The 13,736-nt window shown below is 45.8% G+C and overlaps 1 protein-coding gene across 6 annotated transcripts in view; it reads right to left on the bottom strand.

Annotated features, from left to right (window-relative positions):
• Window positions 1-6: 6 nt before the first annotated feature.
• The window catches only part of LOC131210844 (leupaxin), a 49,426-nt gene continuing 35,696 nt past the window's right edge, over window positions 7-13,736 (bottom strand). For 5 of the 6 annotated variants that reach the window (XM_058204145.1, XM_058204141.1, XM_058204146.1 and 2 more), the window contains 3 exons: window positions 6,215-6,637; window positions 5,898-6,128; window positions 7-1,040 (listed from right to left, as the gene is read on the bottom strand). In XM_058204145.1, coding sequence (XP_058060128.1) covers window positions 774-1,040; window positions 5,898-6,128; window positions 6,215-6,637 — 921 coding nt within the window. In that variant the 3' untranslated portion in view covers window positions 7-773. Of the gene's footprint in view, window positions 1,041-4,608; window positions 5,708-5,897; window positions 6,129-6,214; window positions 6,638-13,736 lie in introns of those variants that run through there. The other variant, XM_058204147.1, reaches the window with a different exon arrangement.

The raw sequence follows: 13,736 nt of genomic DNA, 5'->3' as shown, positions 1-13,736 counted from the left end.
CTATCGATTCTCGACGCTGGGCTAGCTTTAGTTCAATCTATTCCACTCCAATTGCAACCATGTGTTTGTGTAGAGATTAAGTTGGCCTTTGACTATGACTACAGGACTTGGCAATGGTGCTCGTAACAGTTAGAAGGAAACTTTGTAACGCGAATAAACACAATACTACCCAGTCTGCATGTTACACTACAACATTCTAATACGTCGCGTACGAACGAACCGTGCCTCGTTGCGGTTTGTTCGATGCATTAGTTCGATTCCTCGTGCAAAACGGTAATTTGCGAGTCGATATCCTACGACCAAACCCCGAAAGTGCGTAGAATCGAAACGTTTGTTAATGAGAGAAGAAGAATCGGATTAAGTATAAATACACTATTATCATTTCGTGGGTTAGTGTAAACTTTAACACACCTATATTTTTTGTTTGTTTACCAGCAAGTAAATTGAATTCTCCGTAATCGATTGTTTGGCGGCGCGACATCTCAGTTGTTAAAATTGTAAAAATGTGAACAATATGGAACGTGTTAGCAGAATAGTTGAATCAATAAGAGCTTTTGTTTGGTTGAACAAAATCTTGCTCCACGACTGTTTCGATGGTGCATAACATAAAAGTTGGGAAAGCAAACTACAAAAAAGGGCAAATTGCACTGAGGAAGACGAATTGAATTGCAGGACAATCGAATGAAATGTAAGATTCATTTCATGGTTCGGCAACCGTTTTGTCAGTCGTCTTACAGCAAAACGAAAAGACAAAATGTTCAACACCCGTTACTTCAACCGAACAGCTTGTCGAAGCACTGATGGCAGTACGGCTTGTCGTTCTGCTCCTTGAATGTGCCCTTGTTCAGCTGCTTCAGGCAGAAGGCGCACACGAAATGCTCCGGGTGGAATTTTTTGAACATGGCCGTGATGCAGCGTCCGGTGATGGGTTTCGAGCAACCAGCGCACAGTGATCCTCGTTTCGCGTGATAGTGCGTCTCGCAGTATGGCAGCCCTTCGTGGTCGAAGAACGAACCGCCGTGAAACGGTTCCCGGCAATCCTAAAAATATAGTACACAGAAATGGCAAAAATTAGTAAAACATAATTTTAAAAATAATTCAAAACCAAAATATAACTAAAACATAATTTAAGTGATTGATGCTTAGCATTAGTTTTCATCCCCCGAGTAGAGCTTGATTCACTTTCCAGTTATTTTGCATAATTAAAGACCTTATTTATGGCCAGTTTAAGAGACACTGGTTTTAGAATTGCACGTAAAGTCGACATGGGCACTTACACTTAAGGTGATTGATGCCAACACTTCTGTTTATACTGGTTTATTAGCGAACCAGTGATAATTGATTTGATAAACCGAAGCAAACGTGAACATTTCAATCAACTTCGAACATTGTCGGCTTCATTGCTACATGTATGATAACGCAGAAAAGAACCCAACATCGTAATCTTTTTGCTGTCTTCTGTGGTATTACATAATTGATTTGATAACTTATTAACTAAAATCGAACGAACAATAAAGTATAATAGAAATAGAACAGTTCCGACAAAACTTGAATGGATGACCGATTTTCAAGAGCAAATGGAACCACATTAACGAATACGAACACGAATTAAAATGAAACACATTTGATTCGACCCTAATGGCCAGCAAAACACTCTGATGAGCTTAATTATCTTCTCCAAACCGATGACGGCGCTACTGATCATACTATCCCCCGCGATCTACTATACGATCAATTTGCAGACGTTCAGGGCTCCTCTTGAATCTTTGGTTTGGCGTGTGCTCTCCCCCGTACCATTACTTCCAAATTGTGTTCGTTAAAATAAACATACCCTACGGCGTACGACCCTACTGTCCTTCTACCGTTGTGCCAAATGAAAACCAATTTTCTTCGGTATGATGAAAGATATATGAAGTAAGAACAACCATCACGCGCCGTGCAGTTTCCCAGGCGGACAAAATGATCGAACGTTTCAAGTGGCCTAAGTTTAGCAGATCACCTACACAATTAACAGTCAGCGTAGGACTGTCAACGCGTATGGTCCCAACGCTAGACCTCACAAGAGATTGAAATGGCTAGGACAAAAGGTGTGCTACTTTTGCACACGCCGTTAGCGTTGCCGCTATGAGATGCCACTGCCCTTCACATCCTTCCGGTGTGCAAAGGTGTCATGGGGTCAGACAGACGGAACGTCTGCGGTATACCGGTAGGTCAGCGAAATGGTTCTTGTTACGGACCAGAGATTTTTCACCGTTTAGACACGACCGACCTACTTGAAACACCGGTCTGTGGATCAAGGAGATCTGCCAGCTTCGATCAATCCCAGGACATGAGCGCCACAGCTGATGATCGAAATAATTTTACGTAACGCTACATTTTTGCTGTGATGTTCAATGGAGGGGAAAATCAAAATTAAAGGTTCTTACAACCTGCCAGCAGGTTGATCACGTACACGGGCCGGAATTGCTCCACACTGATGGAGGATCGTAGTGTGTAAGAGGGGAACAAAACTGTACACATCTATAAATATTTCAGAAGTGTAATGAATTCGCATTTCATCTCACTGTTGCCGAATGCCGGGAGTGACCGCAGAAACAGCCTCTGCATAGTTTTTCGTAACGACAGATTTTGTTGTTCCGGTCCAACCGGATGGAGTTAGAGAGGGAAGCGACAGAGAGAGGGAAGAGAATAGAACAACCAAGGAAATATAGAGAGTGGAGAGGAAAGGGTGTCGGGAAAATGTTTTCGTTTTACTTTTTACTCGTCTGTGGATTTGGCCGCTCTTCAAGTGTCGGAAGTTGTCAACGGCAATTTTTCCTGCGCCAAGTGATTATTCGCCCGCTTCACCGTGTGCTGATCAGTCGGCCGAGTGATCGCGCACACGTTGCCTCCGTTTTCACTTCTTTTGGGCACGTTTGAATTGAAAATGTCAGGATTTTTTGGGTTTATTTTTAATTATTTGAATTTTAGAGATATTCTGATGATTGTTGTTTGAAAACCAACAAGTTGTTGTTTGGAGCTAGTTCAGCAAGAGTGTTTTTTCTTCTCTTATGTTTACATATATTTAAGTCTCCTATTTGGAATATAATATTTTTTTTCATATAGAGAAAGGCTAAGTTGCCATTAAATCAATCACATAACGCTTTGGTTTTTGGCGGTAAGAAGCAAATGAAACAACATTAAACAACATGCTGGAGAGACACAACCTTTACTTGCTGCTTAATACGGCTCTGGCCGTTTAGTTATTAAAAAAATTTAATAAATTATCGCCAATAATTGGTGGCCAAGTGGACAGGTCAAGCTGGGCGCGATCTAATGATCGATCACATTCTCGTCGCCTTTCGAGTATGCTAATCGTACGCAAACAATAACAAGTACCATAGAGATACGTGTTTCGTGGTGGATTCGCTTGCCCACCCAAACACGATGATTCACAGAATGGACTGTGTCTCATAGACCATGGAATCAATTCACACATGTGCATCGTCTCCGAAGGTATACAATGTTCACAAAAGAATGCTGTGCGGTAAACAAACAAATACAAAGGAATTTTGTCGTGAAACTACTTCCTCCAAACCGCATGATAGTATTAACAACGGCAGGCATCATCCCTGGTCGTTGAAATGGCTCAACGGCTATCAGATTGATGACATAATTCGTTCAACGTGCACCAGACACAGTAACCATGAGACGTGCTATCCGTTCGTTTGGCCCATTAATTCCGGACGCTACGCTGCGTCCACCACCATGCGGCTACTATCATTCACACGCCATCGGTTGCGCCAATAAATTGATCAGCGAAAGAAAACAAAACACAGTCTGGTAAAACAATCCGGAGGAAGCGAAAAAACCGAAAGACGCAAAAAAGCTGCCAAGCAATCTGCCGGAAGGGTTTTTTGGAAACCGTGCCGAGCAGTTCGTACCATTAAGCGATAAGGATTAGGTCATGGCAGTTTTTGTGCGCCGAAGGAAGCTGCCCCGCACACCGCGGGACCGCTTAATGAACAATTCGCCCACCAACCACCGGCGACAGGGCGCGTCTTCTTACGTCACGTCTAAGGCACGCACACGAACTTGAGTCGATGGTCACGGTCTGCCAGTCTAGCGAGCAGTATCTTCCCGCTCCGCTCGTATTGGTTTTCAGTGTCAAGCTACAATTAAATGAAACCACCGCCAACCGTCCGCGGTGCACACGCCCTCGCCTCGCTCGCACCGATGGAGGCGGCTGGTGTCCCACGAACATGTTTGGGAAGTCCATTGCGGGGCGTAAAGTTACTGGCGAGTCTTGAGTCGTTTTAGAGTCTCGTTTCGTATTTGTTTTCTTCGTTCGGTCATTTGCGGGCCCTGTGACGTCATCTAACCAAGGGGGCCCAGTGATGATGTCAGCCAGCATGTGCGGGTGTCGAGTGTCGTGCGGTGAGTAGTGGTGGTTACCAAAAATAATTTACAAAGAAAACGGTGACTTCCCTCGCCACCACCACATCCCATCAGCGCGTCGTGTCCCGAAATAGGGTGAAAAAGAACCGGGTGCAAACCGATTCCGTGCGCGCATCGACCACATCATCGACCACGCCAAACCAACTGATTGTTTTGGTATTTTTGGTGTGTTTTGTTTTGTTTTTTTTGTTATGTTTTTGTGTTTTTTTTCGTATGTTTATTATCGTCTTCTTTTAACGCTTTTTATTTACATTATACATCGGTAACATTAGAGTAATGAATGAAGTTGCAGAGTCATAAACATGAGTCCCGTTCGTCATCCTCAGCGGATGGTCAGTTGTGATGGTTTTCATAGTACTTTGACCAGTCCGTGTTTGTGTCCGGGTAATCTAGTCCACAAGTCTAGGTCGAAAAAAGTCCGAAAGATCGTCGGAGTAAACATAAGTAATACAAAAATAACGGTAGAACGATCCACCCGATCGTTCTGCATTGAACTTGATTCGATGCATTGGACTTGCAGGTGTAGTCCGAGCTGGATGGGAGACGAAACATGGGCAAACATCTAAAACAAATTAGTGGGAAGTGTCCCGAAATTCGGGACAGAACAACTGAGGCGTTAAGGCGTGTTGCATTATGAAGCGAGCCGCAAAATAGTTGCGCTCGGATGGCGTATGATTGTAAGGAGTTTTGTAGAACAGAGTTTTGTGAGACATGGGGGATAAGTGGGTCAAATGTGGGTCATCTTCAAGTGGCCTCCGCTGTTGCGATGCTTCATCGGTGGTTGCTTTCACTTGCCGCTAGGATAAACGGATGCTGGGCCGTTGCTTCGTAGTTGTTGTTGATGGATGGGTTCGCTTGCACACCGCTGATCATTAGCCTTGGTAAATGTTTGTTTTCTGTCGCCGATTCAAGGCACCCCGATGATACTGTTTTCCACGTGTACCGGTGGCACCACGTTCACATGCCACCCAAGTGGTACGTTCTATTTTTAAAGGAGGGCGCCAATCACTGCGTGTTGTGCCGGTAAAAATTTCATCATCAAACACCGCTTGGCGGTGTCGTGGGAAAAATGAACATTTGAAGTGTGAAAACCGTGCAACGAGAGATCACGTTTTCCTTTTTGCAATGCCACAGGCAAAAGTCCACCAGAAGCGGGCCACTATGGAGTCAGGCCATTCTACTCGTCCTCCTCAGCACCGGCACACCCGGGGCAGACGGGTTTGCCTTCCATCGCGTAGAACGATTTGCCGGTGACCGGTTTCGAGCAGTCCTATAAATAAAATCGATTACTGTACCATCATCCCGTCCCGTAAACCGTGAATGGCCGCACGCGCTCCCGTGTATGTGTGCGTAGTGATCGACGGCCGAGGGCCAAAAAAAACAACAATCTGCTTCTTGCTTACTGGGAGATTTTTCCCCGAGCTGGAAAAATCTCCGACAGCACGCGGGCGTAAACTTACCCGACAAACGAAGCAATCCGGATGCCACTGGCTGTTGAGGGCCGAAATGTAGTTCTCCATAATCGCGCGATTGCACCCGTTGCACTTCGGTGCGAACATGTCGAAGTAGTCGTTGCGACAGTACGGCTTACCGTCGCGCTCGTGGAACCCGTCCTCACCAAACTGTTGACCGCACTGGGCGCAGAAGAAGTGCTCCGTGTGCCACGTTTTCTCCAACGCCGTTACGCATTTCTGTTGAATCAGAAAAACGGAAAAGGGATTCAGGTTAGGGGTCACGCGGCAGCCGATGGCTGGCCGGTAGGGGGCACGCCACGTACGTCCAAGATTGGTCCATTGCAGTAGGCACAGCGCGGGCTGAAGAGATTGTGGTAGTCCGGCTCGCAGTACGGGTTGCCGTCGCGCTCGAAGAAGTTGCGCGTGCCGAGCTCCTGGTTGCAGTGGTTGCAGGTGAAGTGCTCCGGGTGCCAGGTTTTGCCCAGTGCCGTTATCACCTGGCCGACGATCGGTTTGTCGCAGGCACTGCAGCAGCCCTTCTGCGTCGTGTTCACACCTTGGCGGCTCATGTCGGCCGTCAGATTGCCGAGCATAGAGTCGAGCTGGTCGCCGGAAGAGTGCACCGGAGGCGGCAGATGCTCGGTCGTCGAAACCGTGGTCAAAGTGCTCTGATAGTGCGACGTGCCCTGGTTTGGCTTCGCGTAATCCGTCACCGATTGGTGCTGATGCGACGTACCGGATGTGACCTGGAGAGAGGACGAAAAATCAAACGTCCGGATAAACCGGGTTAGTACTTCCCGAGAAGACTGCCAGTCTGTGCCGCCAGTAGAAGGAGCCGCCCTCGTCGCACCTTCCTCTGTGCACGCTACGCTTCGGTTTCCTCCGTCGGTGAATCGGTCACTCCTGAGAGAACCGGATTTTTAGGTCTTGCCGCGGTGCGGTTTCAAAGTGAACTGAGCTGCTGGCCGTGCGTACGATCGACGTGTTTGTCGACGCTAACGCCGACGCCTTTTACACGTGTGTGAGGGTGTGTTTGTGTGTATGGATGCGTCGGCTATGGGGATGCATGCCAAACCGTTTGATGAGCATTTTACACACCACCCACCCTGTTGCCCGTTTGGCTTATCCCTTCCCAAGCGGAATCACCAGCGCGTCCACTTATTAGTAGTCGCCAGCACTCCCAGCCAGCACTTTCTCTCTCTCTCTCTCTCTCGCTCGATAATTTTAATATCGAAAACTCTCTCCCGTTCCCACTTTTATAGTCGCTTTTTCCACTGTTTGCTGGGCCAAGCTGCGGCACTCGGTCACGGTTACAGGTCAGACGTGTAGTGGTCTTGGCATGCACACTGAGAAACTGACCGACTATGTCACTAGCCATCTATCCCACTGATTATCCTTGGTGCTCTGGAACCTTTTCTGGAGCGGAGCGTAACGCTGTGCTTCGATTGGACAGAATTTTACGACCAAAGATGAAGATCGGAGATTAAAAAAGAAGGTCAGCCAAAACCCATCTCGGTAATGTACAGCAGACGCGTTCCTTCATTCTTTTGCGTCCTTATACGGAGCTCGCCGTGAACCAACACGCTCATCGCACGCAAATACGCACCAACACTTCCTTCCTTCCATCGATTGTTTACGTTTGGATTGGGTGGTGATTTTGGAACGCCACCTACGGACCCAGAGGGTTTCCGGTATGATCGAATCAAATTTCTTTATGTTGGAATTCCAATGCAACCCATTCACTCCTCCGGCGCGCTTCGGCCTTGAACAACAATCGATTAGCATCGATGGCGTTACATTATTATTCGCACACAATCGGTAAATAAACAAACAACACTGTTGTTAAGAACTGCCGATTCTGTTAGTATCGTCATTCTTTTGCCCAATCGTTTGTGAATGAATTGAAAAATTTAAGAAAAAGAGTAAAGTTTTCATACAAAACATCACTACCCAGTTGAAAGTATGGTAATACTAAAATACACTTTAAAACCTCTCTATGACAAGATTTTTGAGCAGAAACAAACATGAAAGGAAACGACATATTTGACACATTTTCTTCGCTCGGAGTCGGAGTTGGGATGCTCTCGGCGGCAAAGTTTAAAAGGTGTTTGCTTAAAACTGGTTTAAATCTGATTAATCTGATGAAAACTATTCCCACTCTGAACCATACGCCGGCTAATCCCGGCCCAGAAAAATGATGCCCCCATCGGGCCCAGATTGAAGGCCACAAGGCGAGTCATTTTATTATTGTTGGACGCATCGGCGCATCGGCTGATTTAGCAACTCCGCGCGCTCCCACCCTGTTGCAGGCTCTATTTTCATCGTCGAAAGAAAGCAAGTAAGTCATCCCAACCCCGAAAATGAACCCTGATTCGTTATGCTAGCAAAAGATCACGCACCGACCACAAACTTCACCAGCCCTTCACCGAGCGTGTCCTTCCCGTTCCGTTTCGCAAGTGCGCCAACGTCGACGCGAAGCGCCTCCCAGCTATTTTCCACTTTTGCCGAGCGGAACACTCTTTTGCACTCATCGTCCGCGTTTTTCGGTTGCCCATGAGCCGGAAAAATAGTGACGCGCCGTGTGCAGAACCCGCCCGACCGAGTGACCGACCGCAACTTTACGCCGATACGCTTTTCCATCTTACGGTGATGTGTGTGTCTCAAAATCACTACCACCATCGCACGTACCACACGGCCACCGGATTTGGGGAGACTGTTTGGTGTGGAAAACAGTGCTCATCAGAGACGCAGCGAGAAAGAAAAAGAAACCATTCAAAACCATGGCCGAAACCACGACGGCCACGACAGCGCCACGATCATCCATCAACAGCGCCACGGATCCGTGCTAACTTGCAAAGGATTTTTTTGTTTTCTTAGCATCCAATTGATAAAACAGACATCCGGTCTCCTGATCTCACGTGTGGGTATGTGTGCGTGTTTTGCTCCAGTTAGTTGCAATTAGTATGGTGTTTGGACGAGAAAAAGTTTTTGCAGCTCGTTTCTCGCGCCCCAGAGAAAGAGAGAGCGACATTGGTGAAAACCCAACCCATGTGACCTCTGGGTGGTGAAAGAAGTGATCTCGTCAACGATCGTAGGATGATGATTCGCCCGACAGCACAACAGCAGTTGGGGTCACTCAGCGAAACAGCGATCGGCCAAAACCTGGTTACCTTGCGATGGGGAGGTGTTTAGAGCAAGCTCCCTACGCCTGATGACAGCCCATCAGTCATATTTTACCACGCAGCTGCGCAGTCCACTCTCGTTTGCATGATGAATATGTTTCCAGTGCCCCGTACTGTAGCATCATCATCATCATGCAAACCGCGATCCGTGGTGATCGTGGGAGTGCCACTCTACGGTTTTTTTACTCGATCGTACTGATCGATGGCCATTTTTTCGGAGCCATGTTGTCGGTAGCCATAACAGTTGGTGGCAGGAAAATTGTGTTTGAATAATTTTAACCCATCTTAGAGAAGCCACTTGAACATTCGTTTCTCGATCTGATCAAGATTTCTGGTGGGTGGGATCGCTGTGATGGATGCACTTGGTTGAATACGGTTCGTTCCGGTAGCGGGGTGGCGGAAACTGAAGGTAAAGCGGTTCGAGGTAAAGAAGCCAAACGCCAAGGTAAAGTCTGTGGGCGGATGAACCGAAAGGACCTCGAAACGACAGCCCCGGTACGGTACGGTAAATGAGTGAATTTACATCGTAGAAATGAAATATGCTAATGTTTCTGCAACTGGGCAAGAAAAACTAGTTCAAGTAGCTTGACCGAAAAGGTGATCACAAAAATAGTTCGTGAGAGAAAGGTCGCGCGGCTTCACACCAGTCCTTAGGATGACCAGAATAACATTTCAAGTATCTGGAATCAACCGGAACCGGTGAAATCATAGTCAAAAACATTCCCAATCATAGTCAAAAACATTTTTTCCACGGTATCTTTTTTTATAATTTTTAATGTCCACTCTATTCATCTCTATCTATCTATCTATCTGTTTTTATGTAGATATTCCAAATATTAAGGCATCTTGCATAGGTCTAATGCTCATTTGGTTGAACGATAGTTCAATAATAGTTCGCAACGCAAAATAAAGACGGGTACAGCATTGACAACTAGAACCACACCCATCACCGAGGTGTTATAAGTTCGCCGAAGCAGAACTGGCCACAGTCATGACGAGATCGCATGAGTCATTTGTTTTCATGCCTTGCAAGGCAACGTAGCTGACAGCGTGGCAAGGCGCACCAAAGATCGTTGTCGGTGTCAAGATAACGTATCGTACAGCGCGCCATCACCGAAGCGTCGATAAGTTTGTTTCATTAATCGGCGATTCGCATGTATCATCATAACCATCTGCATCGCGCCATCAATTGCACTTAGTTGCAATCACACGACACGGGTGTGGTTGTTGCGGTTGATGCGTGGAGTTCGAATTCACCGTCAGCCGACGGTTCCGGGTGAGTCGCGCATCGCTGACGAGGAATTAAGCGAATGCAAGTCCGTCCGTGCTGAGTGCAGTAAAGTTACTATTTTATTACACAACTCGACCATGTGTCGCGTCGGGTAACCCGTTGGCTATTTCTCATTTCTCAACTCGCACAGAATGCTCCATACGCAAAAAGAAGTGACCTTGATGATGATTAAATCACAAACTACAAAACAGAAGCTCGTAGAAATATTAAAAGTAGCCAATGTGAGAGTTCGATTTCATGTTTCACTAGTCAAAAGAAGCAGTAGAAAACAATCTAAAATATGCAATAATCATCGACGATAGAAAACATTTAAAATCATACAACAAACTTGTACATTCTTAAACGGATTAGTTATATTTTTGAAAAAATATTTAAATACTGTAAATATATGAAGTTGTATTAGTATTTAGGTACTTTAAAGATTGACTTAGACTGCCATAGCTGAGCTCACTTGGGACAGTTCCCTTAGATCAATACGTTAATAAAAATGAAAGTTATTAAAAAAACTCAAGTCTATCACGAGAGCCTGGCCCCCGCAACAACCCTACCTCAACCTAACTTTATAATGCTAACACTCCAATTTCCTTCGCGCCAGTGAAGGGTTCTCCTATAGACTGCATCGCTGCTTGCCGCTGGTGCATCGCTGCAAGTAAACCACCGATACTCCCGCCCTCACGGCCGTTTCCGCTGAGACAACGTGACGCCAGAAAACGGTGCCCGCCCTGAACCGTTCGCCAATTAAGTAAAAGCAATGCGCAAAACAACGCTATCGGTAAACCTTGCAACCGGAAGGCACTGCGGCGCTTGGTTTGTAAAACACGGCGAAACTTGCGTTTCCACAAAAAAGGACTGCACATTAAGTGCACGTGTATGCATCGCGCGATGTCATTCGGGGGGCGCTTTCCGCGCTTTCTAGCGATTGACCGTGGAAGGTTTCAAGGTTTCGATGGATGAACAATTGAACAGATAAACTCGGAAGGAACAGGATGTGACTGTGGCGGTAAAGGACCACCATCGCAAACCTAGCCAATCGATCGATTGACCTTCCACGGAAGAAGGACTTCACACACATACACAGGGAGAGAAGTACAATAGGCAACACCGTAGAAGGATAGAAAAGGCCACCCCCTGTGCTGTAGGGTTGCATGCCAAACAGCGATTTTCAAACTTGATCAAGGCGCAATCAAACGCATTAGAGTTCGTACTTCCGACCGAGGAAGAAACTCGCCATTGGCATTGCTCCACGTGTGCGCACGTTATTATTAGCGAAATGGGTTAAAGGAACGTTTTGCGGACGTTGCGCGCCAATGACATCATTGTCCACCACCCCGAAACGGATTGCATCATTATTACATGACATTAAAATGGAACGTATTTTGGGTGAGATCAACTTTTTGTTTTCTCTTTTGCACACCACGGATTATGGGAATCTTTTTTAAACGATCTTATTCAATTGCCGCGGATTGTTCTACTAGTCGGTCAGGTGCTACCTAAGGTTCTAAGTTGTCGTGCGAGAAAGAGAAGAATGCCTGCAGAAAATTCCTCCGAGTCGGGAACCTATTTTATGTTGTGCACGAATTTTGACACATTTAACTGTCATCGCTGTAATTCATTACGTGCCGTCGAGAGTCGGTTGCAATTAGTGTTTCCTACCGTTGAACCGTTTGAACCACGGAGACATTGTTTCGAAAACGTGTCGAAGCATGTAGTACATTTTTAGAAAAATCTATAAACGGACTAACTTCGTCTGATTGACTCTGATTTGAATAAATTGGAATTTAAAATAAATGTTTCCAATGTGCCCTCCGCCGACGGAAACATTCCCTTTCGCCACGCTTGTTTAACGACAGTCGGCGCTATCCGTCACCTCCTATTATTAATTCGTTTACCATCGCTTCTGGGGGCGAAAGTATTAAATCATTCGCCATCTTTCTTGCAGTTCATTATAATTTCTGATGAGTCGAATAATTTCTATTTCAATAAATTATCGCCGAATGACTGCCACCGCGCGGGGACAGAGCGCGGGCCACACCAGGAATGTCGAGACATGGTTAATAAAATTAATATTACATTCATGCGAAGTAGACCACAAACGAGGGGTGGTTGTTTCGCCTTCATCTGGCGCCTTCATGCTTCTACCATGTAGATCGCCGCCCGTTCTGGCTGTTGCCGACGATTAATTGCTTTCGCCTTCAGTAAATGTGCAGTGTGGAGTTGTGTGTCACCGGAGAAAACAGTCTGAGAGGTGTTACCACAGGCATGGTGGTCATATTAAGAAATGAATATCTATCGGTGCCTGAAACTCTCGATCCTAGGTAGAGCTTCAAAGGGACAAACTCAAACATCACTTTCTCTTCCATGTTCGTGCCGCTCGAGGGAATTAAAAGATGAATTTACGAATGCCGAAATGATGTACTGAACCCACTTTAATTGATGTTTATTAAAAAAACACAACATAGGGCAACGACAGCGCTAACGGTATTCTCTCGATTTAGCCTGCACCTAACGTTATACTCTTCCGTGTGCCAAAACAGCAGGATTTCCGGTAGATAAAAGTGAAAACCTTCACAGCGTGTGGCCTTACGCCACGAGGATGGTGAGGATATGTTTATAAATTTAAAAAAAGTTTTCTTTTCGCGACGAATCAGTGCAGATTACAACGCAGGGCCCCAGAACGTTTTACGTCATGTGTTTAGAAATTGGACCATTTGTTCCTAAAGTGACTCGAAAAAACACGTTTGAACCGTTTGCCCAACACAACAAATGCTCTGACATTGGAAAATGACAGTTAAAAATATGCATGTCTCGTAATGACCATAGACTAAATTAAGAAAACCGCCCAACCGTCGACCCGCATTTCGGACCAGCGGAACACGGAAGCTGGGGCAACACGTACGATACGGCACGAGAGAAAAAGAGACAAAGCGAGTAGGAAAGACGAGAAAAGCATTTCAAGGATTTTGGTTGGGCCGGCTGGAAAACAGAGTTCCGTTCGACAAGTAAATGATTTATTTATATTCGATAGCGTTTGACGATGGGATAGGAAATGATCGTAACTGGTTTCAATGAACACCCACCCCATTGGTCTGTTAGTTGTGTTCAGTTCAAGGACAAGTGTGGAATGGCAAACGGACCAAGGACCAATTCATTTCATCGTGACTTTAAGTAACTTAATTGACCTTCCTTACGTTGGAGAATCCTTAGTCGAATCAACTGTGTTCTGTATTGAACAATATAGTTTGCCCAAATATTGAACAGATAAACATATTTTATCCTGTCTGTTAGCAGCGTTTTTCAAAAGTATGAAAAATATTCATCGAGCATTTCGAACATAGTGTGAAGGAATTTTTTATACAATTTCGTCATTTGAAC

Source organism: Anopheles bellator, chromosome 2 (genome assembly GCF_943735745.2).
Source record: "Anopheles bellator chromosome 2, idAnoBellAS_SP24_06.2, whole genome shotgun sequence".
Lineage (NCBI taxonomy): Eukaryota > Metazoa > Arthropoda > Insecta > Diptera > Culicidae > Anopheles > Anopheles bellator.
This window is presented reverse-complemented; position numbering and strand designations above follow the sequence as displayed.